Genomic DNA, 26,502 nt, shown 5'->3' with positions numbered 1-26,502 from the left:
GATTCAATCAGGTTCGTCTTTGCGGGCCGCTGTGATCAGAGCTAAACACATTACCGTCGCTTCCCAAAAACTCTTGAGTAACAGCGAGCGAGAGAGGGAGGGGAACGCATTTAGAGCATGTGTTTCCCTTCCCGGGAATATACTACGTTAGTGAGGAGGAGACATTGGTAACTAGGGGCGATTGGACCGTGAACGCTCAGCAATTAGGCTGGTCTGATGTGCCAGTTCTAATAATACGGTCCGGAACAACTGCCAGACCTCTTCCAGGCACCGCAGATTAGACGGTGAAAACGGTAACCACATAAAAAGGTATCGCGTGCGCGAACGTGTGGCGAGACACTCAACGCTTCAACGATTCGCACCCGAAATTGACAGCCGTAGAGGAAAAGAGCAGAGATGTCTCAATGGGTTACTCACGTGCAAAGGATTGATTGGTCCTCTCGATCTGTGGGAGAGAGACAGAGGAGGAGGGGGGGGGGCAGAGGGGGGGAACATTGTCAGCATTTGAAGACTCATCCGTCTACACAGCTCAGTACTTTCTCAAGGTTTCACCTCATCAGTGACTGCCAACCTCTAGCATGATGGGAAATTCTGGGAAGTCCTCTAGCATGATGGGAAATTCTCAGGAAAATAAGGGTAGGGTTTAGAGACTAGCCGACATTTCTGGTGCCAGAACACTGAATCTTTTTTTCACCGAAATGAGGTCTTGTATTATATTCATCACAAGCTGGTGGATTGGAAAGTTACTTAAAAACAGAGTCAAAGACAACTTTAATGAGCGTGTGAGTTTGCCGTTAAATATCTGAGATATCATCTTCAATATTTCAAGGTCATTCTGTGGGAGGAAGTCATTTGCATTTCTCTGAAGACATTAGAGAATGTCACAGACAGGTCTTCTGGGCCAGGTATTGTGTATTGTTGTATGTATATTGGACTGGAGATGGAAAATAGCAAAAGCTATAATCTAGTACAATGCATGTTCTCTCTAAGGAGACTAATATATTTGTATGTTGTCCCTGAAATAAACTTCTAAATAAAATAAAAAATAAATAAATAAGGTGAAATATCAACAAGAAATCTTCAAGAAGGAAAGTGAAGCACTAAACCTCGGTGTTAACGTCATGACGGTGTTGTGGACAGCAAACTAAATCCAGGGAGACGATAATTGCTTAAGTTATGCCACAACCAGCATTTGCACAAAGGTGGCCCCAACCTATGTGAAACAAATGTGAGCACTAGATTCTAGGACCATGGCTCTAAAGAGCCTGTGAGAACTGCAGCAGGAAAAGATTGCGATTTGTGACAAAGTTATTCAGGCCCGCATTATGACAACCATATAAATGCTCCTCGGTTCTTGTTGTGAGAGAATCGATAGCCCAGGAAGAGAATCTGGCAAACAAGCACCTTCAACCAGCCCAGCCACCTCAGGTTACATCCTGCAATATACTGGCCTGAGGGGGCGGCAGATGAGAGAAGCACAGCTTTTAGATGGCAGAGAGACCACTACTATGATTTAAAGTGAGGACAGAGAGAGAGAGAGCGAGAGAGAGAGAGTGCTCTTGTTTTATGACCAATTGAGCAGGAAGAAGCCATCGGTAGGGACAGCCAGATCTGTTGTTTGCAGACAACCAGCCAATGAAAGAGCCCCCTTTCTGTCCTCTCCTTCCATATTTTGTTCTCATTGGTTGGATCGTGGAGGCGAGTTCCTAGAGGCCTTCTAAGGCCCTGAAGAAGTCAACACAGAACAAGTCTTGATTCCACCAAACCCTGTTCCCATGATTTGATTTCCTTAATTTGAACGGAATTGATTCATTTTAACTAAGTTTGGGATTGAACTGCATATCGAGGCTATCTACGTCTATACTGGTTGTTGCTCACCGTTTTAGGTTAGGTCGTCCTGTTAATGGATGGGACTGTGCTCTTTTTCGTCTTGCGTAGCCGCTATACTGTACTCTAGTAACATGTGGCAGCCTTGCTGCCATTTCCACTCACCTTTAATCCAGTCTGCCTGGCAGGGGAGTGTTAGGGCACCTTCATTACTGGGACTCCATTAGCGTGTAGTACTGTATGGTAAATGACTGAGACTTGGGGCCAGAGGCAACCGTTCTGATCTACCTTCCAAAATCCTAACCAGCAACAGCAGTGGAAACGACAGTCCAGCTGAGGACGATTACAGCCCCGCTTCTAATCTGGAAAAATCAGGAGATCGAATCTTCTACTTAAGATGGCCTCCGAAGCCTGTCTCGCGCTGGACATCTGACATCAGTTTGGCCGCCACACCAGCACACCGCCGGTACTTGCCGGGGTTAATGAGGCGCACGGATAGATTGGGCTTGCGTTGGGTGGCTGGAGAAGAATAATTCTTTGTCATATAACTGACTCAACACACGTGTGTAGTAGGGCTGTCAAAAGTGCCATGAAATTGAGTTCGAATATATTTGAATTAATTTTGTAGAGTTCGAACGATATTCGAATTTATATAAAAAAATAAAAATAAAAAAAAGATTTTTGATGAATATAATAGCCTAATAAAATAACCCTTGACTGTAATATTGTACTGTGAACACTGTTACCCCTCGCTGAGGTGTTTTTGACAGCGAGGGAAATGAACATTTCGTGCATGAACACGATTCGCTGCATAATTTTTTATAAATAATATATTATTTATTAATATTACAATATTCAAACTCTCAAATTTAGGTTCGAACTTCTTTGAAAAAAGATATTCAATTTATTTTCGAACTTCCAATTTTTTTTGACAGCCCTAGTGTGTAGTCATGGGCAACACAAGGAACACACACACATATGCATCAGGGTCGCCGATAAAACGCTTCCCCTGCTCTTAACCCATCGTCCTTTCCCCATTACCGCACTGTTTCCTCTAAAAAAAACAACACACACAACAGCAGCTAGACAGAAATAATTATCAGCTGTTCACATCAACCCTGTTTTGCACATCGGACCGATACCGATGTATTAAAAAATGACTAACATGGGCCGATATATCGTGCATCCCTAATGGGGATCGATCCAAGTGTTTCTGCCCGTTCTCGTCGGGGATGGACAGAGTCGGCAGTCTGTTCTTCTGCATGTTTTTCGTATTGGGAAACCCATATGCAAACTCCACACAGGAGGGGCCGGGAGATACCCCACCTGGGTACCTGACAACCCTGGAGAACTCGCCCCCAGCGGGGATCGAACCCAGGACCTTCTTGCTGTGAGGCGACAGTGCTATGCGCCGTGCCATGGTGCCGGGTGTTACAGAACATGGCGACATTTCGATTTGTGTTATGAGTTTGGGGCACCAACGGGGAGATGACGCCATCGAGGAATGTGCGTTCCTGTCAGTATCAGTGGACTTGAAAAAACGGAGGACCATGTCGTCAGGTCGGACAAGAGCACGAGCAGAGCAACACAATGGGGAGTGTGAGGGGGGGTGTCGTCACACCCCATGCTATGAGTCATCGGGAGCTGAACAGCAATGTCCCCTGGTGATGTCTGTGCTGAAGCTGAGAGAAGCACCTTAGTGACGGATGGGCTCGACCCCCTTGAAGTCATCGCTAACTCGATGGCGTCCGGGAATCCACTTGTTAATAGGTTTTCCATCCAGTCTGGTAGATTCATGACGGGGGGGAGGGAGTGGTGGAAAGGTGGACAGTGCATTAGGATGATTGGCTTCAGGACCAGCAGGGTACAGAGAGCCATCAATAACTAAGGAGAACTACAGTATCGCTTCCTACAGAAACCACTGATGGATTACACAGACCATATGAGCTAGAGAACCTCTGGTCACGTTGATGTTTCCTCATTAGTTTGGGAATTTCGCCCTGAGCTACAAGACGGCTACTAGATGATGACAAATGTTCAAAACTACTCCTGATTAATCAAGGTGAGGTGATTAAGTCTGAATTATCGGCATGATTATGCTCGATGCAGCGAGTGGCAGATTTGATGCGCAGTGTTGAAATGTGGAGTCTAAGTAACATCTCTAGAGAGCAGAGAGAAGCTTTGCTGGTCGCCGTCTCGGGGCTGATGAGGTAAGTGTGCTGTAGCTTCCTGCTGAGAAAGCTAGTGGTTACTGTTTGAATCTGCTTAAAACTGCTTCATCTCGCTCGGCGGATTCAGTTGAAAATGGTGAGGAGATGAAGGACAGTAACGTGCGGTAAAGGTTTTGCGACCACCATCCCACGTCATGGCTTTTCGATGTATTATAGGCCCTGTGTTTGAGTATATAGGGTCTTTAAACTTTACGTTACACTCCTGCCCAGTAAAGATTCCTTCGGACATAATGACCAAAGCACGGTCAAAAGAGTAATTTCCACATCTGACGAAGTGAACCGGAAACGGCTCGATATAAAACCAAAACTCAGAAGCAGATTGGACACCCCTTGTCCTCAGAAGGCCAGTTCGTTTTCGCCTCGTCCTCAGCGGATGGCGGCTGGCCAATGGCTTTTCCCATGACCTCTGTCTGAGCCAGGGGAAGTGGCCCTCCATCACAGATTTTAACGGCCTTTTACACCCTGGCATGGTTACGACACACAAGCCCCATAACGTCAGGAGTCTTTGCAAGGCCCGCAGTGAGGGATGACACCTTAAAATAGCCCCCTTTTCATCGTAAAACATTTCTATATGCCCGTCCACAGGAAGGGAAGAGAACTGTGAATCAATTCCTGTCTGGATGAGCTCATTTGTGATTCCAGCAGCACGGCTAACTCGATATACATGAATAAAATAACACAGAGAGAGAGGGGGAGGTGATCATTCAACCATGATGGGCAGCGCGCGCTGGTGGAATGCTAATGGTCTTAAGTCATGACTACACTAATTTGGCCCAGTGCCGTGAAGAGTGGTCCTGAAGTCCTGTGATGGAGTGAGAGAGGAGGGATCCGGGACTTCTTCCAAGGTGGTGAAATGTTCCATAACGGACCCCCAGCCAATGTGCTGTGTGAGATTCTGCTGAGCTATGATACAATATATGCCTCTGTCTGCAATGTAGTGAATATCTCACCACATTGGAAAGGGGTTGTTCAGGGAAATCTACCGGCAGGAGAAGTGCTGACTGTTTTCCTGTGTGGGGGGTAGGGGGGGGGGGGTCAACTCTGACTGACTGGGGTCGATGACTGAAGCACAGCTGGATGGCTCATCAGGGACAGTACGGGCTTCCTGCTTTTGAACAGACTCTTCCTGGTTCTCTTCTGACTGACAGGAGGGGGGGCTCGGCCTTTACTGAGGCACTCAGATTATTCAAGCATTTCATGGTCTGATATCACTTGATTATCTTGATAATTTGATAACACACTCCATTACCCCCACTTCTCCTGCATCCCCATGTACATTCACAGGTCCCAATCCAAGCACAGCCCAGCCCATCCAGATTATGCCTTTATCTCTGGCTGCAGACATGGGGGAAGGATATCACCCAGCCAAGAGGACACTCTTCATTCACTGCCCCCTCACCAACACTGCGACCTCAACAGCCTCTCCAGACTATGAAAGTGTGAAAGGGTGCTGTGTGTTTTGTTGCTCTGAAGCTGTACATCAGCTTGGTCAACCTCAGTTGTTTTAAATGTGCTTTATAAATAAAATTTGAGTTGAGTTGAAAGGCTGACTCGCCTCATAGGGTAAAAGTAGGGGTGACGAGGAGAGAGGGGGAGAGAGAGGGGGGAAGAGAGGGGATCCAAACAGACAAGCTATTTCTGTAACATTACTTTATAGTCATAGGAGCATTTCGTGGTATTCATTCACACGATTAGTGATGTTATTTCCAGCTTCACATGACTCTGTTACGCAGGACGGCGTCAGCGGTCACCCCAGGACATCCGGCACGGTGCGTTAAAACACGAGGGAGAGAAAAGACCCTATTCGGGCTCATCCAATCAGAAAAGCCCACAACGTCACCCTCTTTCAAACCGGTGACAAGGAGTGGAGAGAAAGAAAAAAAAAGTGAAAAATCGGACGACATCTTGGGCTTTGACAGGGACACAGCGCCTCTGCATGTGGCGTCTCTCCCTGTGGGGGGGGGCGAGGGGGTGATTTCAGGCCCTTGACAGTGAGCTCATTGTGAGGCTGTGGCGTGCTGGGTCTTGGCAGGCCTCTCCGCCATTGAAGGCTAATGCCTGCTTTAAGGAGAGGCAACGGAGTGCAAAGCGCTCACCTCAGAAAGACCAGCGCTCCGCCGGTCGCCTTCGCCGTTCAACAAAGTGCCGTTGAAGGAGAAGCGTTAACAGCCGAGCGACAGGCTGGCGCGGCCGCGGGGTGCACAGTGAGGGACAAGCCCATCGAGTCGCGTTCAGGACGCGGTTGTAACTGAGGATTCCCCGATCGGAAGTGATTTTGTCCACCATCGCCATTTTACAGAGTGTCCCGTCGGCGCCTTTGGACTGTAATGGCTACCAACTGTACGTGAGATAGAATTACCAACGAATAACATCATCGTCCCGAGTGCGAACGACGTGCAATTGCTGCGGCTATAACAGTAACGCGCCAGAGTAATATGAAGACCATTGTTGGCTGTGGGGGGGGGGGGTCTTCCAACAGGCCACGAGACAGGGGGTGTGTGGAGCAGAGAGCCCATGGCCATGTCACACTGTAGACAGACTGACACCCCCTCAACCCACCCCCACCCCCACCAGATTAATGCAGCGACCCGACTCATTTCATTCCTGACATTCCAGTCCACATCCTCCATGACAGCCATGGGCTTCCCACTCTCTCCCTCTCTCTCTCTGCACACGTGGTTGAAAGCCCTCCCTTTTTTTTACTCCTACTGTATGGAAAGCACCGACCTACTGTTGACCATGTATGGACGGATACCTGGTCGCACACTGACAACACCTACATGCCAATGCCATATATGGAAAACTGCCTGGCCATCAACGGGAAGCCCCTGTTCAGACCACTATGGGCCACTAACCCAACCATTAAAAGAGCTAGCGATCTGATCCCCCAAAAAAGTAGCCCACCAATGCCCAATGCCCCCCCCCCCAAAAAAAACGGGATTAGGACCTCTGTGCATTTGACGATACTGCATATCTAAAATATTCCTGACAAGTCTGGAGATGAGGGCGGCGAAGCAAGACTGACACTCAAGGATTTGGCAGGCCGCGGTGTTTCCCGGGAGGCGCGGAAAACCTACCCCATTAAACCGTTACAACGTCTCACGACTGTTTATTAGTATAACACCTCAGAGTAGTAATAAGTTGGGCAGGACTCCCAGTGCTGCTGCGGAGGTCTAATATACGACTGTAGTTAGTGACAAGGGACCCGAACCATTCTCCTCTCCTATTTGATCTTTCTTACCGAACTCCCTTTGACGGAAGGCAGATGACGGACAGATTTGGTGCTGCTGCTGTGTGGGGTCTGTCATCTGTGCTTACAACAGTCAAGATAACACACAAAAGCCAAGCACTGTGGAGTGGCCGTCTGTGAATGGGGTTTTAAAGGCGAAGCCATATATCCTTGACAAACGCCCTTTGAAGCACCACTGTGGCAAAGCGTGAGGCAGTGCAGAGGTTGGTGTCTGTTCTGCCGTTGGACAGGTAAATGGAAAAACAAAATACAAGATCCAGAACATCCAGTTTTTGTCTGTGGGTCTTTTATGAGAAATTGTTTTTTTGATGGGGAAAGATGGATTTATCATATTTGACAGGAACTGACAGGGGCCTCTGGACATACTGGATATACAGACTGTTGTTTATTTGATCCGGGGCACAGCACCTCTGGTCTGTGTCAAGGAAATCTGTGCTTGATGTTCACCTCCTGTTTTAAATGAAATACAGGAGACAAGTAGTGTACCGAGCTAAAGCCAACAGCTTGGAGAGAGAGAGAGAGAGAGGGGAGAGGGAGATGGATGTGGGAGAGTTGGGCACATCCCTACTGTAGTCCAATGTATTCTCAGCACTCGATAATGTGAGAAAAATCCAACGATTCAAATCTGTAGCAGAAAGCCCAGAGGGTATTGAGCTGGATTGATTTAGACTAGCTCTTCCAGAGTCATTGTACCCCGGGTGACAAAACCTCAAGGAATTCTTACTGTAAGCCCGGCACATTGAGTAGACTATTTTTCAGATGAGCGGACCGACCAACGGCTCCGGCTTGAAAAACGGAACCAGCTGTTTTGGGGCGAGGGCTGCGCAGGAATTTGGCGTGCGTCCGTTTGAAGTGACGTTTCATTAGTCACACGAGCGGCGGGGGAGGCCGGCCGACTGTGACATCATCCTCAGCTTCCCGGAGAGGGCCGGTGACTCGGCCACCTGCTGACAGAGCCCCCTCAGAACGCGGGGCCGCCCGGAGGTTCAGACCAAGCCAAGGTCATGTGACGTCGCACCGAGAGAAAGGAATAAGTTACCTTTTAAGGTAAAAAAAAAAAAAGAAGATCGCCCTGGTCTTCAACGCGTTTTGTAACGAGGATTTCGCTACTTTTACAAAGAGATCAGCAGTGTGATTCTCTGTCACACCTGTGGATTAGCCTGAACGCCATGTGAACCGACAGGATGTCCTGGTTTGTGAAGGCCGTTTCGGGAGGAAATGAGTATGTTTTCTTCAGGCTTTCAAACCCCATGTCTTTCAACGCAGTTCTCTGGATCAGGCCATTCCACAGGTGGAGTCCTACGCATTCCGCTACCTCCCTCTGACCTTACTAAAACGTAAAAAGCATTAGTCTATGACAGAAAAGGATGGATGGAAGTATGATTTGGCTGAAGGCTGCAGTTCGGCGCAGCCCTGCCCTGGGCAGATCAAAGGAGAGCCTGTGTCCTGTGAGGATTCCTCCACCATACAGCCAGGGTCATTAGGACAACAGGAACATAGACATTCTCCTGCATCGACAGAGAGTGATTGATACATCTCAGAGGAGACGTGGCGGGCCGATAGCCACTCTAAACCCTCGCTCCCTTCCCTTACCCAATTCTCTGGGTCATCTCATAGCATCCCAAGAGGGGGCGTGAAGAAAAATCGTTTAAAGACAGAACAAAAAGATACTACAGCAAAAGTGGACCTTTCTGTTTGGTCAGCGAAAGACTGTTAAAAAGTAAAGGGGAATGGATTAGCTAGCTTCTCGGAAGAGGCGGGGAGATATATGGGCTAAATAGCGCTGTCAGCGTTCGGCTCTTTCAGGGGTCCCAGGGGACAGGCTGTGTGCCGCACTGTGGCCCAGATGTCTGCACATCAGAGGAGGAGCCGAACAGCTGGGCACCCCCGTCAGTCTGGAGGTCAACGCGGCTGCTAGGCTTCCTCTGTGGACTCTCTCCAGTGACCGACTCCCCGGCCCCCACTCTCCATTTAGCAGCTGGTCGCTGATCCAAATAGATGTCCCCCGCTGGTGGAGCGAGTCCTGGCCAACGAGACATTGGGGTAACGGAGTGATTGTGTCACGACTCCTAGAAGTGGTCTCGCATCATGAAAAAGAAAATAAATAAATGGTAAATGGAGCGCACTTCTACAGCGCTTTTCACACACCAATGGCGGCAGTTGCCATGCAAGGCGCCATCCTGCTCCTTGGGAGCAATTTGGGGTTCAGTGTCTCGCCCAAGGACACTTCCGACACTCTGCCGGAAGGAGAACCGTGAGTCTTCCGATTCCCAAATGGCCACTTGTCTACCTCCTGAGATACCGCCACCCCATCATATCATACTGTTGGGTTAATGACAGTCCTCCTGTGGTTGAGGAAATTAGGATTTTGTGTATGATTAACAATAATCAGCTCAATTAGATGTTGACGTATTCACCAATAAGCACCTGACCTGAAACGAGTGAAGGAACGCTCCCTAAACAATGGGTTCAGTGAATGAAATCAGTCCATCTTTTGCAGTTCCCCTTGGAATCCCTTTGAAATATACCGGCAACCTTTTTCCCCCTAATAGATTAACTATAATCTCTGTGCGCCTTGCGTATTCTAGTGCGCTCAGAATGGGAGCTGGCCTGGGCACAAAGCCTTGGATTCAGTTCAAAGGAACTTTGGACATGAAACTCATTACAGCTTGATACATGTCTTATTGGTACCAGGTGGGGCCCAAAGACTGCCGTTCTGTCGGGCGTAAGCACACATACGACACCATAATAACAGTCACAATCAACCAATCACATCCTCAGAGTCTGCAGTGTACTGTTCACTGCTCAGATTTCTATGAAATTATCCTCTTTTTTTTATATAGTGCTTCGTGATCTTTTTAAGACTTCAAAGACAAGTTCATTTACCTTAGGATCGGTTTTGAAGAGGTTTTTCATTAGTGATGGAGTGGCCCCCTATGAGACAGGGTATAAAAGAGACCTACATGGTGTAGGCTGATACTCATCTGGAAAGGGATCTCAGTGCGCTAGACCTAATGGCCTGTCCAAACACAAGTGGAGAGACTTCCTGACAGAGACTGCTCTCTTCTTCAGCCACACATAGCTATGCTGTAGTCGTACGATGTCTGCAATGAGGGACACTGTTGCTATTGATGCACGTCCACTCTCAGAATCAATCACCAATGCTGACACGACCGTCGCTTCCCTAACACACACACGGTTTCGTTCAAGGGAACATCAGCGTTTTCCTAACGAGGCCTACACACGTTTTCAGAAAGGTTCAAATTAGCCCCTTGTTACTCACTGTCTGGACGTCGGCAGCGGAGCAACGAGAAGAGATTATGGAAAGTATCTGGAGAAGTAATCAATGGCAGATGTGTGTGTGTGTGTGTGTGTGTGCGCACGTCTGGTGGCCTGCTTACACAACTGCCCTTTGTAAAGTTACACCTCATTTAACCTTCCATCTGGGCATTGACTGGCATCTCAGTTATGCTGGGATAATTGCGGGCCCCAGCGCGGTTTAGACGCCCTTCAGCGACTAACCTGATTTGACAATCTGGATGACTTCCAACGAGTGAGCAGGATTGAACTCAAATGTTTTTAAGAAAAAGATGCACGCTTCCCATTCTTATCCTCTTGGCTGCAATTGAAACTTCAATTGTCCAAATGGGTGATATACTTAAATCATATACTCGGATAATAATATAAATCACTAAATCATAACGTGAACATGGCGGACATAATGTGATGATATCATTATCACTGTTAACGATCCAGTGACATTATCACATAACTGACCGGGACACCAGCATCAAATCCATGCAGCTGGATAGTCACTGAACTGAATCAGGTTATGGGATATGCTCAGGTGCACAGCTGAGCAGCAGCTGGCCTCTGCTAATCCCCAGCCTACAAACCGTCTTTAGACCCCGCTGCGACACTGCTTTACCCCTGACGATGGCCGCGCTGGGGAAAAGTCACGATAATGGTCTTTAGCGCAAGGAAGAGCGGTGCATTGCATGTCCTCCTGAGAGACACGCTTGATCTGAAGAAATGGGCTTAGTTAGGAGCCAGTGCCTTGGAAATAGGTGAAGCGGAGCATAAAAGATGTGGTGATTCATTCCAAAGTCTTCGGTCCCAACCCCCCACCGTCCATATATCCATCCATGCAGATGCAATTAGTGTGTGTGAAGGCAAAGGGGTGTGAAGACGGGATAAAGGGTTAAAGGGAGGAAACTGGCAGTGTTGGAGCTAAAAATACTTAGCAACCATCCATAATAAAGGCGTTCACCCGAGTGCAGAAGCGAAATCCAAAATCCCCGGAGGACCGATTATTTATTTGCAATGCAAAGGAGAGAACAATGCAACCAGAACCAGTCTGAATGAGAACGCTTCTGTTTTATATAGAAATTCATGTTTATACCAGCGTACTGTAGGCCCAGCCCAGTCACGTGGTCATGGAATGTGGGTTTGTGTAAACGGTCCGATAACATGGACCCAAGCCAAGAGAGGTCAATGTACCAAATCAAGCATCTTTTGGAAGACCCTTCAAAAAGCTATGAAAAGGGTTCTATCCGTCTGTCTGCGCTGCCGTTCTCCGCCCTCGGCAAGTTTTGCTTTGCTCTGACACTTGGCCAGCCCGGCCCCGTCACAACCCCCACCGGCCGCCGCAGATACGCACAAAGGCCCTATTGTGCTGCACAATGCAGGTCACCCTCTCCGCTCTGGCAGATCTGATCCTTGACGGGCCAGCCACGGCTCCCCCAGGGCCTGGGTGCTCTCAGCCACCAGGCAGCCGTAGGCCTTTCTCCTGCAGACAGCCCCCCCCCCCACCCCATCCGTAAATGGCATGGACGCGTTACGAGCATCACGGATAGAAGTTGAGGCCGATACGTCTACATCTACAATACAACGCTTTCTCTGTCACTGAATGCGGCCCTCGTTACCTCAGGTAACTCAGGAAGACGTCAAATAAACAAAGCGTCAAGTTTCAAGAACGAAAACCTCCCCAGAAAAGATTTCAGCCGGGCTGCTCAAAGATGGCTGGAACAGAGATCGGAGACATCAAAGGAGAAGCGCTTCAGAGAGGGTTTAACGCAGCGACGGGTTACTGGCTGGCGTGGTGGCGGGGCCAGAGGGAGGTATGTTTCTAGCAGCTTCCTGTATATTGAGCCCCCCCCGCGTCGTTTGAGTTTTCCCACTGATGTGGGGAACTGGAGACCAGGCTAACTCCTGCTGAGCACATCTTGGACACAGCAGACAGAGGCAGATTTTCTCCCCATTGATGACTAGCTTCTGGAATACGTACAAAGACATAACTATGGGGGGCTATCAATGTGGATCGTAGCTGGGTTTCACATTCTGCATATTCTTGACCAAAAAGCATCTGCCACATTAGCCTTGACTCTGGCATCCCGAGTTAGGGAATGTGCCTGACATTGCATGCGCTGGAGCCCGGGCTTTTACAACCACCAGCAGCAGGCATAAATCAGCACACTCGCCAACGTCTAGGACTGATCAAAAGACTAAAGTAGGGTCTCTCTCCGCAGATCCTAGAGGCTTTAAATCTCAGACACAGATTTGGATCCTGAGTCTCTCAATGGCGCTTATTTCCCCTTGCCTGGCAACTGTGCGCATAGCTGTCCTCCAAAGGCACGGCGGCATAGAGAGAAAAAAAAACCTTCCTAGACCTCTATGTCCCCTTTCCACTAATTTCACCCAACATTCCAGACGTTGCTGGCAAAATTAATTTATCTCCAGATGTGGAAAAATACACAGAATTCAAGACCAGCTCCTTTCTAGGGGTTTCCACAGAGAAGACCCCCCTTTTTCTCCCTGGAAGCCAATTGATACTATAATGCCCCCGACACTAGCTTGAATTAGAGCTACTGTGCTACATAATACAGGGTTGACCAATGTACTAAATCCCAATAATTGAGGTCTTAGGTGACCGCAGTTTTACTACGCTACTAGCAGTGGCTCAGCCCATGGTTTCAATTAAACCCTCCTGTGAAAGCAGTTGGAAAGTGGGCAGTAATTTGTTGTTTCAAAGTTTGAAAATGTGCCTTAAATCCTCAAAATAAGAGGGCAGTGATTAAACAAAGCTTTATCAGCAATGAGGCGACATGTGGCATGTTTTGTTACTGACTGAAGACCTAGAGTATCGTTATTGACTGAAAACCTAGAGTATTGTTACTGACTGAAGACCTACAGTTTTGTTGATATCCTTGAGACCAATGGGGGGGGAAGGGGTTGTTTGATCATCAACAGGACATTATTACTGCTACTATGCTGTGTGTTATGTGCTCTTAATGTTGCTATGTTGTTTGAAATGTTATTACTGTTGCATGCGATTTGAAACTTTTGCGTCCGTCTTGGCCAACCTCAAAAGGACTTAGGTTAAACAGAACTTAGGTTAAATAAATATAAATAATAATAATATAAAACATAGGCTAGGCCTCCTGAGACCTTGACACCAGCCAACCACAATATAATCTCTGTATGTAGGTTATTCTGAATGTCATTTATAGGGACATTTGCAATGTACCGCAACAAGCTCGAGGTGACATAACAGCCGTATGATCCAAACAAACATGCTTCCAGTGGTCAGTCCGTCTTCATATCACCATGTACCTGTAGATCCAAATTCGCAATCGAGTGCATTCTCAGTCCAACAACACCACCACCACAGCCTTAATCCCAATACGACCGATTATACCTCACTTTACTCTGTAAATTGGCTTGGTCTTATTTAGCATCTCACACTTCCTGACTAACTCACACGTCAATGTGGGAAATCCTTTTCAAGAGCGCTATTTGTGATGTAGGAATGAGTCACTAGCCCCCCCACCACCCCCACGCTGGACAAAAAAAACAGACTTACCTTGTAGCATGCATCTGTAAGCTGACTCTGAGATGGCGTAGATGTGAGGGGGCATCTCGTGCCTCTTCTTGCCCCTGTACATTTCTATGATGTTCTCCGAATAGATGGGCAGGTTTTTGTAAGGGTTTATGACCACACAGAAGAGCCCGGAGTATGTCTGTAAAAAAGAGAACAACCGCGTGTGTCAATTCATTGTCGATTAATGATCAAAGAGAAAGCGAATCTGAAACCTTACCGACCGCTCATGCGAACGGTGAGCTACCCAGCAATACCCAATGCCTGTACTACTCCAAAGGGAACAGCTATCAAGTAATTCACAATGACAATTTCTCCTCTCTCCCCCTGTGGGGGTAATGCTCGGCTTACACTACAGGATTTTGGGGCCGATTTATCCCCGATTCAGCCCTCCCGACAATTGGAGGTTAAATCTGGTCTGGAACGTTGGTCGGTACCGATGTTCGGCCCAGATGATCTCGTAATGTGAGAGGTTCACAGATCCAATCTTATACCTCCCGATCAGCTCGTACTCATCGGGGCCGCCCCGGTAATATCAAACATGTTTGATATTGAAGATTATTATGTCACTACTTTACAAGCGAGACGGCGAGACCAGTGGTCTTTGTTGCTCCCATGGGCACGATAAGATCCTGTAGTGTGTGCTGACCCGTAATTTAGAAATCTTGTCGCGTGTGCATGTTTGAGATTCACGAGAAGAACATCTGTTACGATTCTCTTTATATGCGTGAAGAAACACCATTTCGAAAATCGGTTGGGATTTTAAACATCCTGTAGTGTGAGCCCGGCATAAGGGTAGTGTAGAATACAAAGAGGAGAGTGAGTAAGCACTTATCAAAGCAGTGACGCAGTTGACCTTGGGGTCTGGTGGACACTCGCCCAGAGAGAACATTCAACGCATCATGAAGTGACATTCCAGTTCCGCCCCACTCTGCCCCTTGGCCAGCCCAGGATCCACCCACATCTCTCCTTCTTCCACGCCTCAAGACTATGATCCCACACAGAGATAGATATACAGTAAGATACAGCAGTAAGAGAGAGAGAGGGAGGGAGAGAGAGATAGATAATAGATATTTATTCATCCCTGAGGGGAGACTGTTAATAGCGACAGAGCTGCAGTATGTTGGAACACTGCCAAAGTCACCCTGTTTGAGAATTCTGTTAAGTGAAGTGCTGCATTCAGCCGAGTGGGATGCAGTGGGGCGACTGCAGCCCTCTACACACAGTACGACCCAGAGAGAGAGTTTTACAATCCAGAGCTGGATCCTAGAGCAGCCCGTATGAAGACAAAATCCCTACAAAAAAAGCAGAGCATCGGTGTGTGGCAGGGTTGGGTGGGGCAGTGGTAGATTTAATCCAGACATGGCAGCCATGTTATCTCCTGCAGCCTGATGCGGACAGGAAGTAAGAGAGGGCAGCCCAGGCCAGAGTTAATCCTTGTAGATGACTTGACTGCAGCCATGTCCAGGGGAACAGATGGGAATATCTATGCAAGGGTTCACTGACCAGTTAGCCAACCTCCCTTCCCCACTCCCCCTGTCTATTCTGTCTGGCCCCCTCCCCTCCGTCTCTCTCTCTCCCTCCATCTCTCACGCTGACCATGCTTGGCTGGGCTGGGTAGAAACATTCCTGTGATTATGTTGTCTATGCCGGCTGGGTAGGCAGGGGGCTGTGTGTGTGTGTGTGTGTGTGTGTGTGTGTGTGTGTGTGTATGGGGGGGCCACCCAGGGTCGGCTAGCCTAGTAGGAACTGAGCTGGAACAATGGCGGCGTGGCCGCAGCATGCCTGGGGTGCGGCGGGGGTCGTCCGACGTGCCCCCCCCCCCAACAAAGATCAGAGGAGCTGTCGACTGGCTGGAGGGGAGGGGGCAATGCTCACAGTTACCAATCACCCCACAGGCCTGACACTCACTCACACAGACAGACACAGACAGAAAACAAACATGTCTGCCGCTCTCTCTCACACACACACACACCACATAAGTAGCAACGACTCTCAAAAAGCCCCTCTTTCGACACCTCTCTGGGACTACTACACCATGCTATAGTTTGATGCATAGCTAGCTGGTGCGGACGCCAAGTGTGGAAAAGCTGAGATAACTTGATTTACTGTGACCGGTGATAAATAAATAAACCCAAAGTCGCACTACAGGATATTAGAAAATGATCGTTTCTAAGCCTCCGGGGATTTTTGAGCTGTCGTTGGGTAAAATTGGGGAGGAAAAGGCCAGTCACCACCACCATATGGACTGGACAGTCTGTCACACACACTTCCCCCTCAGACACGGATATATATGCTCTGGCCTGGCCGTGGCCCAACTACAACAACAAGAGGCTGTGGAGATTTGCTGCTCAGTCAGACTGGAGACTGCCAGACTCCAGCCGGACTGCTGCGAGGAGCCTTTCCTAGGTCTTCACGGGTGACTCGACAACCGGGTCTTCAAAGGGAGAGACTTGTAGCCGCCTAGCAGTCCGCTAAGTGTGCAGGGGTGGCTGGGGGTCTCCTCAGATCCACAAACGAGTCCAGGAGCGTAAGGGTGGCAGTGTTGAGTACCGACCCACTACGCCACCATCCCACCGCCCACTCCTCGTCTTCCCCAGCCCGGGGGGGGATGACTCAGCTGCCCCACCTCAGTGGCGGTCCCTGGGGGGTGCTCGGTGGGATGAGTGTGGCTGTGCGGACGAGGGGCGGGGCGCCGACACCGAGGGAGCAGAGCAGCCCGTTCCTTGCCGGAGAACCTCCAGTCTCACAGTGGAGCGATAGAACACAGTAGAGCACGGCGCCCGGGTAGATGCTGTGCGGCGTCTACCGGAGAACCCTAACACGGTTGGAACGGGGGAACCCGGTTCTCCGGAAACGTCCGAGTGGTCTTCCAAGGAGAGGGAGGGGCAGGGTTTACGCGGATCCGTACGTCGCCGGCGCAAAGCCGCGCCGCTGGCCCCTGTTTTGTCGCAGCATGACGGAGGAGGAGGCGGCGCAGGAGGAGGCGGCGCAGGGAGGTGAAAATAAAGTTTGTGAGTGAGAGGTTAAGGAGAGAGGTGTAATTACTGCGCACAGTCGGCTTCCAGCAGAGTAGCATCGAGGTCTGGGCGTGGGAGGAGACCAGTGGAGCGAGAACGCAATTCCCAATGCCCAGAGAAGAGAACGCAATTCTGCTCTGCCTACACAGTGTGTGTGTGCATGTGTGTGTGTGCGTTTTCACAGATCCCTGCCTCATAGTTGTGTCCACAGTGGCCTCAGAGCAAGCTGAGGTCTGAGGCAGGAAAGGTTCGAGTATCCTGACTTCCCATCGGGACCCAAATGAAACATTCTTCTGATAAAGACTGTGAAAGACATATTCTCCCGATTCAGCAGAACAACAACAACTCGGAATAGACGGAAACCCCCCAGAACCCTGTGTTCTGAGAAAAGCCAGGGTTTAATGAGTAAAGGGAGAGTGATGTCCCCAGACATAACATCAGCTCATAGCCTCTGGCCTTCTCTTCCACAAGTCCAGTACAATCTGCATAGTCACTGTAGCATGACAATGTAGGCTGACTGAATGGTGGGTTACGTAACCTGGCATTAAACGATACATCGCTGATTCATTCCACATGCTAGTCCTGTCCCACACAGCCAGTGAAGATACTGTATACTGGGTGGATAATATGCTTAGGAACGCAAGGGAAATCAGTAGTGTGAGTGTGAATTAGGTAGGTAGATACGTGACGATGATTACCGTTCATTAACAGTTTAGGACGCCGCTCTCGGGGGAGGATTCATAGTGTCGTCTGACGTGAGCTTTAGCATAGCGGCAAACACAGCGGAGAAGGGTATGACCGAACGAATGCTGAGCAGCCAACCAGCAGCCAAGCTGGTGTCCATGCCGCTTAATGCTGGGCCAGCAGCTGCGGAACACACACACGCTACGCAAGACCAGAACACACACACACACGCTAGGCAAAGACCAAGAGAGCAGACGCACGGCACGGGAATGGGGCGAGCCGTGTAGGGGGTTCGGACGCACAGACAAAGAGATTGAGAAATAGGAGTGGGCGATATCCAACCTTCACATGAAGTTTATTTCTTAAATCAAGCGGTGGTTTTCGGACAGGGGGAGGCGGGCGGTCTTAAAAATGCCAGTTATTCACAGAAACGACAGCTGGTGCTTATCAGCGAACACAGAGGGCTTGGTTATGGCTGGTGCAGTTAAGAGTCTCACAGAGGATGAGCCCATGGTGAGGATGGCCTTCCTTAGATAAAATTTAAGACTCCCCTGCCTATTTCGGCTTGGCCATGTGGACGGAAGGTGGAGGGGGGCGAGCTCTGAACAGCCCTCCTTCCTTCAGTTCCCTGCTAGTGGTGCTGTAGCTATGACAACAGAGGCTGCTTTAGAAACAGTGGCTCCTACTGTACCTGAGGCATACGACCAGCACGTCATCATGGTCTGAGGAAAGGCCTTTGGCCGAAATGCGTCAGAAGCACTTTAGTAAAGTATGACTTGAACCTCAGCCCTGGCATTTTTATGTTATAATAGGAGTGCCGGTATTTTCCCACTTTTGGGAAATTCTTTTCATTATATGACCTGCACATCTTGAGGCTGAGGGCGTCTTGTAGTGAGGGGCCCCCGGTAATCGATATCATACATTCACATACAGTACAGGCTAAGCCTGTTCCAAGCACCAAAAAAAAAGGCTAGCCACTGTTCCATCTCTCATTCCATACTGCCCTCAGCGTTGTCGCAATAAAAAGCTCTTGTGCCATTAACCGTCCAAAACGACCTCATCCCTCCAAGCTTCCGTGCTCCAATCTCCCGACACCTCTGGGGGGGACAGCTCCGGGAATAGCTCCAGCAGCAGTCTCTCATCCCGGCTGCCATCTCCTTGGGTCTCAGGTGGCCCACAAACTCTCAATCTATTCCAGGAATGCGTGTCACTAAGTGGGTCATAATCACAGCGGGGGGGAAGCGCCGCTTATCTGGGACGCGGCTCGTTCGACGAGGCCAGGGTGATGCACTCCAGGCCAAACGGGTTTTTCGCCCGTCTTCGGACGAGCCACTGGCGAACCGGTGCAGCCTCGCGAAAGGCTAGTGATTCATTTCTAAGATGCAGATCATGTGAGTGTATGGAAACCTGAATGGATGGATTGATGGTTGTATGAATGAATGAACGAACGAACGAACGAACGAACGAATGAACGAACGAATGAACGAACGAATGAACGAATGAACGAATGAACGAATGAACGAATGAACGAATGAACGAATGAACGAATGAACGAATGAACGAATGAACCAACGAACCAACCAACGAACCAACAAACGCCCAGGCTAGGATACTCACGTAGATGAGGCCGGAGTAGTAGCGGTCCTTCAGGTTGTGCAGCACCGAGGCCTCGTTGAGGCAGGTGAGCTCAGCCATGTCCTCCACCTTGCTGAACTTGGGCGGGTTCATCTTCTGGATGTCGTCCTTGTTCACCACCGCCTTCTTGCCGTTCTCCGCCAGCTCCACCACCACCTCGTCACCGCGCTCCTCACGGATGCCGGCCGCCTCGAAGCCGTGCCGCTCCGAGGGGATCCACACCAGCTTCTTGGCGGTCCAGTCGGCCTGCGTGGCCGGGTTGTACACCACCGCGCGGTCCACGAACAGGTACCGCTCCGGGTCCTCCTGCCCACTCCGAAGAGCCATTTTCCGGGTACCAGAACACACTAGGCCACCTGGAGGAGAGGAGACGCATCATCAATGAAACAAGAGTAAAGTAAAGTAAAGTAGCAACGTTACAAGAAAAAAAAGTCAAAAGCTCAGTCTGGCTTCATGACAGGTTTTTAAAAAAATCAACAGAGGCATTGACGTGTGTTCATTCTCAAATCAAATCAACAGAGAGGCAAAACCGTCTTAACTTCAGCAGTAAACAAACAGGCAGTTTAGAGAGTAGGTTTTGTCTCTATAATAATCTGGCAGGACACCGAGAGCCTAAGAGGAGAGGGGTCTCTGTTATAAATCAAAACCTCAGTCAATAACACAATGCTGTGGGAGTTCTCTGGATGTGGGCTATCTACTAACTCAGGGCTTAAATATCAGCCCAACAGACAGCTGAACCCTGGGGTTGCATACTCAATCTATAAATCATACTCTCGTCCTAGCGTCTCGCAGTGAGTGTGTGTGTGTGTGTGTGCGATTCAGTACGAGGAGCATTCCTCAGACAACATGACAGTCGTCTCCCTGTTGTCCACACAGAGCAGTAGTGCTGCAGTATACGGATCTGTGGCTCTGTGTAATGGAGAAGTTATGCTTAGGGGTTAGAGGAGGGAAAGCTGATCTCGATGTAGACAAACAGCTGATAATCTATGACTGTGTGCCAGCACACACACACACACACCCACACCCACACCCACACCCACACACACACACACACACAGGCTTGTGGTAAGAGAGGTGCTGAAATTCATCCTCCCAGCCATGCCCTGGTTCCTATATTCAATAGACAGCAGCTCCTGACTCATTATCCCGTGTTTACAGAAGCTGATTAGCCCGATGGGACTACTGTACAGTAGTAGTAACAGTTGTAGAATGAGACCGAGTAGGACCACGCCAACCAACTAGCCGTTCTCCTACCATCTTTCAGTTTAATAAGAGGTATATTTGACTGTGGATGTAAAAGGATGTGATTCAATGTAATCAAAAGAAACAGGTAATATCACAGCATCTGATAAATAGCTGGGACTTGTGTCGGGAGTTCATCTACTCATGACTTTCGAAGCATCTCGTCAATCAGCAGGGGTCAAGATGTGTGTATCTCATCATGGTGCTACGGGGACCCAGAGCCTCTACGTCTGTCAACTGCGTAAACGAGCTCAAGGTGCTGCCCGCCGGGATACTTGTTGGCTCCGATACTGGTTCAACACGGAACTGGGTCAGGTCAGGGGATGGAGGGATACTGGTTCAACACGGAACTGGGTCAGGTCAGGGGATGGAGGGATACTGGTTCAACACGGAACTGGATCAGGTCAGGGGATGGAGGGATACTGGTTCAACACGGAACTGGATCAGGTCAGGGGATGGAGGGTGGCTCCGATACTGGTTCAACACGGAACTGGGTCAGGTCAGGGGATGGAGGGTGGCTCCGATACTGGTTCAACCCGGAACTGGGTCAGGTCAGGGGATGGAGGGATGGAGGGATCAGAGAGCCACTAAGCACCCCATCCCCGAGCGCTGCGTCTCTAGAATACCGCTATGAGACACAAACGCACGCCAAGTTGTCCAGCCATTGCCAGTGGCTAAGAAATAAATACTATCCGACACGTCTGTAAATGTAAGCGTGAACCGCAAACGGATGAGGCTAATTGAAGGAATTCAATTAAGACAAATAATACAATGTGCCTTGTCAAAGTATGTCACCTTTAGCTGGACGCTAGCACGCATTCCCTGCCCTGCTGGCTAGCTTGGCTAATAGCTCACTGCAATGAACGGGATAGTACAGCTGCTTACAGAAACAATACGAGAAAACCATCCACCAAACAATAAAAGCGGAGTTATTCTCCTTAAATGTTTACTAGACTATTATCAGATTATAATCTAAACCCCGACGTTAGACTAGCCAGCCAGCTAACGCATTCATCAACAGGAGTTTGATGCAGCTTGAGTTTAACTGGCTAGGCTCCTCCATGCACCATCAGTGGGTGGGACAGCTCATGTTTAGCGTTATTCTCGAAATAAACATACAATTTACTAAAATCGGTGGGGAAAAAACTTTTTGAAATGATTAATATAATATCTGGAGCGTTCTAGAAAATTTCAATGACAGACTGCTATTGCTTTGCTGGCTGGCTTTGTAGTGTGTCGGCTAGCAAGCTTATGGTCCTCCATCGTTGAAAAGTCATAAAATAATCAGTTTGCTAGCCACTCCTGCATCCCTCAGAAAACGTTTCTTTATCTTCCACAAACCTACCTGGTGCAGTTGTAAAAGAAACTCAGAAAGTTCTATGAATACCCTGGTATCCAGTGGGTTGTTGTAATATTCCTTAGAATTCTTTAAAAAATTCCTGCGAATATCCCCTTGTTTGGGGCTTGTTCTCATCAGTGGTACATCCCCACCATCCGACCCTCTCTCAACCAAACTCGCCATGCAGCACAGCGCTCTCTGTTCCCGCCTCCAGGCCGGCCGTGTGGCACACCCACCATTCAAACTCACAATGCGATTGGCTTCTTCAGAATAACGTCTGTATGTGATTGGTTGAAAACCAATCGTATCCGAAAACCTTTACAATTGATAGTCGCTCGAGTCGCAAAATCACCTGCAGTCTACACAAGGAGGAAGGATGCTGACCTTACCCCCAAAAAAGCATCACATGTATAGCATAACAGGTTATTGTTATGTCCATGAGGAATGAACATTTAACACAGCCTTATCATGCACCAATGCACTACCAATTTAATCAAGCTGGATTCAGTGTGTTCAGAGTGATAAATACGGATTTGGAAAGCTTGTTTAAGAATCTTTTGTAACCCCCATCTCAAAACATGCTGGGCTTGAAAACCTGCACCCGGCTCAGCTATATATCCTCATAGCTTGACTAAAGATTAGAACCTTTTTTCATTTCTTTTTTTTTGTGTCTGGATGAGCTGCTAGGCTACACAATGACAAGCAATATGCCATCCTAAATCTTTTGTCTGATCCGGACCCTACCACGTGTCGAAAGCTAATTGCCAATGACATCAGATTGTTTCGTGCTTATATCGCCCTCTACTGTATTAAACCTGAAGTATACATTTTAGGCGAGTTGAGAAGATGAATAACTCTTTAATTTGGTATTTCATTATTTAAACTGCGTTTAAACGTTCAGGGACCACGGAAACAGAGATAAACGACTTATAGGCTACATACAATATGTAGTACTAGGCTATATATCAGGGCTGGACTGGCCATGTGGCGTACCGGGCAAATGCCCGGTGGGCCGGACCTACTTGTGGGCCGATCTAAAAACAAAAAGAGCTAACGAACGGCCCATAGAGCAGGGACAGCGGCCCATTGGTCCATTTTCTATACTGACACTGGGCTGGCCCAATCATATGTAGGCCCCACCCCTCCCTCTGTTAGTTTCAGGTGTCATTTGCGTGGGCCGTTAGAGAGCCAACTGGCCTGGCCCGCAGTGAATGGCCTGTCCCCCCGTCAACAAATCGCGCAGCACCCCCCCCCCCGTCCCCCCCGTCCCCCCCGTCAACAAATCGCGACACAGCACCCCCCCCCCCCCGTCAACAAATCGCGCAGCACCCCCCCCCCCCCCCCCCCCCCCCCGTCCACAAAACGAAACTGAAGGTGTTCCATCTCACCGCGTCGGCTCGGCTAGTGGCCTGACTGGGGCTACATTTCCCGGTAGGAAATATTCACCCAGTCCAGCCCTGCTATATATTATGCATACTGCCCCTTTAAATGCCTCCCATAGGATACTGGGTGAGGGAACAGAGCGCATATTACATTGTAAATTTTTTGTCATGTCTTCAATGTAGGTACAGAATTTCTTATCCAGTTACTGATTCTCTGGTATCCTCCATTTAAAGCTGGATATGGAGGCAATATTAATTTCTACTGGGTGCTCTATCAATTTATCAATGTGAGGCATCTTGATTATAAAAAAAGTTTGTGAATTGTGAAAATGTTTTTAGCACACAAAAGCTAGTTGGATTGACAGTGTTTTACAGTGTGTACACACACGGATAATGTTATTGAAACAATCCATAAGATCCACAAGGTTTTTAACAACAGTGCATGTTCTGGGAAGCAGCTGATTCCAGTTCCTAGATCACACCCATGCCATAAGCATACTGTATATACAGTACATGTGTATGACTATGAAAGTTGCCTACTAAGAGATTCCTGCTTTGACACCAGCAGCAGGGTTCGCCTAACAGTTCAAGCATTAATTCCAGAACTATTTTGTGATCTGAGTGTAAGATAATCCAATAATAATGCTGGCTGCAGATCAATGCTTAGTAAACAACATAAATACCGCCCCCCCCCCCCCAAACACACACACACACACACAGATTAAAACAGAATATCAAAGACATAAGGTTTATTGAAGCGTGAAAGTGAATGTATGTGAGATGCATACTGTAGCAGCCACTGTACACTTCACTGAAAAATGTTGAATTTGTTTTCAGTCAATTTTGGGATATTTAAGTTGCGAGTGAGATATTTTGAGTCTTTAGATTAAACAGTGAGATTCAAAAATTATGTTGCCAGCCAGTTTATACTAATATTTCCCCTCAAGTAGCTATCCATGGTGCTGATATCAGGTGTAGCTGTCCACGACTATTCAAGAGACAGAACTCTTGAAAAGCGGCTGGACCAGACTCATGACCCTCTATTCTGAAGTACTGTGCTGACGAGCTGTCCCCAGTGTTCACTGACATCTTCAACACCTCAATCAATCAATCAATCAATCAAAGCTTTATTTGTATAGCGCATTTCATACCCAGAGGGAACACAATGCGCTTTACAGAGAACAAGGGAGGTGGGCATACGTCCCACCCTTACATATGCCAGAGGGAAGCAAAAAAACAGTATCACCCAGGGGCCAGATAAGTGAGCTGTAAAAATTCTTCCCTGACCCTGAAGGCGATCGAGCAAGCTCCTTGAGTATGTAAACCTAACCCTAACCCCACCTCACTAGAGACATGCCATGCACCAGCCTGATTCATGCTTCAGCCACATCCACCATCATTCCCGTCCCCAAGAAAACAAGGATCACTGGCCTCAATGACTACAGACCCGTCACCCTGACCTCTGTAGTAATGAGGTTTTTGAGCGCCTTGTCCTGCTGCATGTCAAATTCATCACAGGCCCACTCCTGGACCCCCTGCAGTTCGCCTACAGGTCAGTGGACTATGCAGTAAACATGGCCCTAAACTACATTCTCCAGCACCTGGACTCTGCAAGTACCTACGCTAGGATCCTGTTTGTGGACTTCAGCTCTGCTTTCAACACCATCCTACCGTCCACTCTGGAGGGCATTCTCTCTCAGCTGCGCGTGATCACACACTTCCTGTCTGACAGGAAGCAACACGTGAAGGACGTTTGAGGACCATCAGCAGTGTCCTTTCCCCTCTTCTCTTCTCTCTGTATATGAGCAGCTGCACCTCCAGCCACCAGTCTGTCAATCTCCTGAAATTTGTGGATAATACCCCCCTCATCGGACTCATCTCTGAGGGAGACGAGTCCGCCTACAGGTAGGAGACTGGCCAGCTGCTGTCCTGGTGCGGTCAAAACAATCTGGAGCTCAATGCAGTCAAGAGAGTGGAGGTAGTTGTAGACTTCAGAACGGACCCAGCCCCCCTCCCCCCCATCACTCTGAATGACTCCCCTGTGGACTCTGTTGACTCTTTCCACTTCCTGGGCACCACCATCTCCCGGTACCTCAAGTGGGAGCTAAAAGGCACAGCAGAGGATGTACTTCCTGAGGCAGCTGAAATTCAGCCTGCCAAAATTTGGGTACGGGTATCCACAGAGGTATCCACAGAGCTCCCAGTTATGTTTTGGCTAATTTTAGTACTAAGTACAAAATGCAAGTGCAAAATAGGATAAGCTAAGAAAAATTTTAAAAAGTAGTGCGGTCAGTGTATATACAGTGAGTGAGCAGAGTGTAATGTGTATGCTGTGTGTGTGTGTGTGTATGTGTGTGTGTGTGTGTGTGTGTGTGCGGTGTGTGTGTGTGTACTGTATGTGTGTGTGTGTGTGTGTGTGTGTGTGTGTGCGGTGTGTGTGTGTGTGTGTGTTTGTGTGTGTGTGTGTGCGGTGTGTGTGTGTGTGTGTGTGTGTGTGTGTGTGTGTGTATGTGTGTGTGTGTGTGTGTGTGTGTTCGGTGTGTGTGTGTGTGCGCGGTGTGTGTGTGTGTGTGTGTGTGTGTGTGTGTGTGTGGTGTGTGCGGGGCGTCCTATACAGTACATTCGGTGATCATGTGCAAGTGTCTCTCAACAAGGGCATGGTCAGGGGGGGTGGAGTCAGAGGGGGACACAAGCCATATTGATGAGGCTGATGGTCGTGGGGAAGAAGCTGCCTCCGTGGCGTGCAGTCGTGGTCCTGATGGACCGCAGCCTCCTGCCGGAGGGGAGTGGCACGATGAGATTATGGCTGGAGTGTGAGGGGTCAGCCGCAATCTTCCTGGCCAGCTTCAGAGTCCTGGAGTTGTGCAGGACCAGGAGAGAGGGCAGGTTGGACCAGGAGGGAGGGCAGGTTGGACCAGGAGGGAGGGCAGGTTGGACCAGGAGGGAGGGCAGGTTGGACCAGGAGAGAGGGCAGGTTGGACCAGGAAGGAGGGCAGGTTGCAGCCGATCAGCTTC

General features: G+C 48.8%; 1 protein-coding gene across 1 annotated transcript in view; it reads right to left on the bottom strand.

The window, feature by feature from the left end:
* The window catches only part of LOC311311443 (myosin-10-like), a gene marked incomplete at its 3' end in the record, with an annotated part of 60,260 nt that extends 38,051 nt beyond the window's left edge, over positions 1–22,209 (bottom strand). Inside the window, exons 1-4 of the mRNA XM_084441158.1 lie at positions 22,112–22,209; positions 19,507–19,880; positions 14,171–14,327; positions 418–445 (exon numbers count right to left, since the gene is read on the bottom strand). Of these exons, the coding sequence (XP_084297284.1) occupies positions 418–445; positions 14,171–14,327; positions 19,507–19,851 (530 nt within the window). The 5' untranslated portion in view covers positions 19,852–19,880; positions 22,112–22,209. The remainder of the gene's footprint in view (positions 1–417; positions 446–14,170; positions 14,328–19,506; positions 19,881–22,111) is intronic.
* Positions 22,210–26,502: the final 4,293 nt, after the last annotated feature.

The sequence above is a fragment of the Borostomias antarcticus genome (genome assembly GCF_949987555.1).
Source record: "Borostomias antarcticus genome assembly, chromosome: 7".
Taxonomy (NCBI): domain Eukaryota; kingdom Metazoa; phylum Chordata; class Actinopteri; order Stomiiformes; family Stomiidae; genus Borostomias; species Borostomias antarcticus.
The sequence above is the reverse complement of the archived record's forward strand: the minus strand, read 5'-3'. Positions and strand labels throughout refer to the sequence as shown.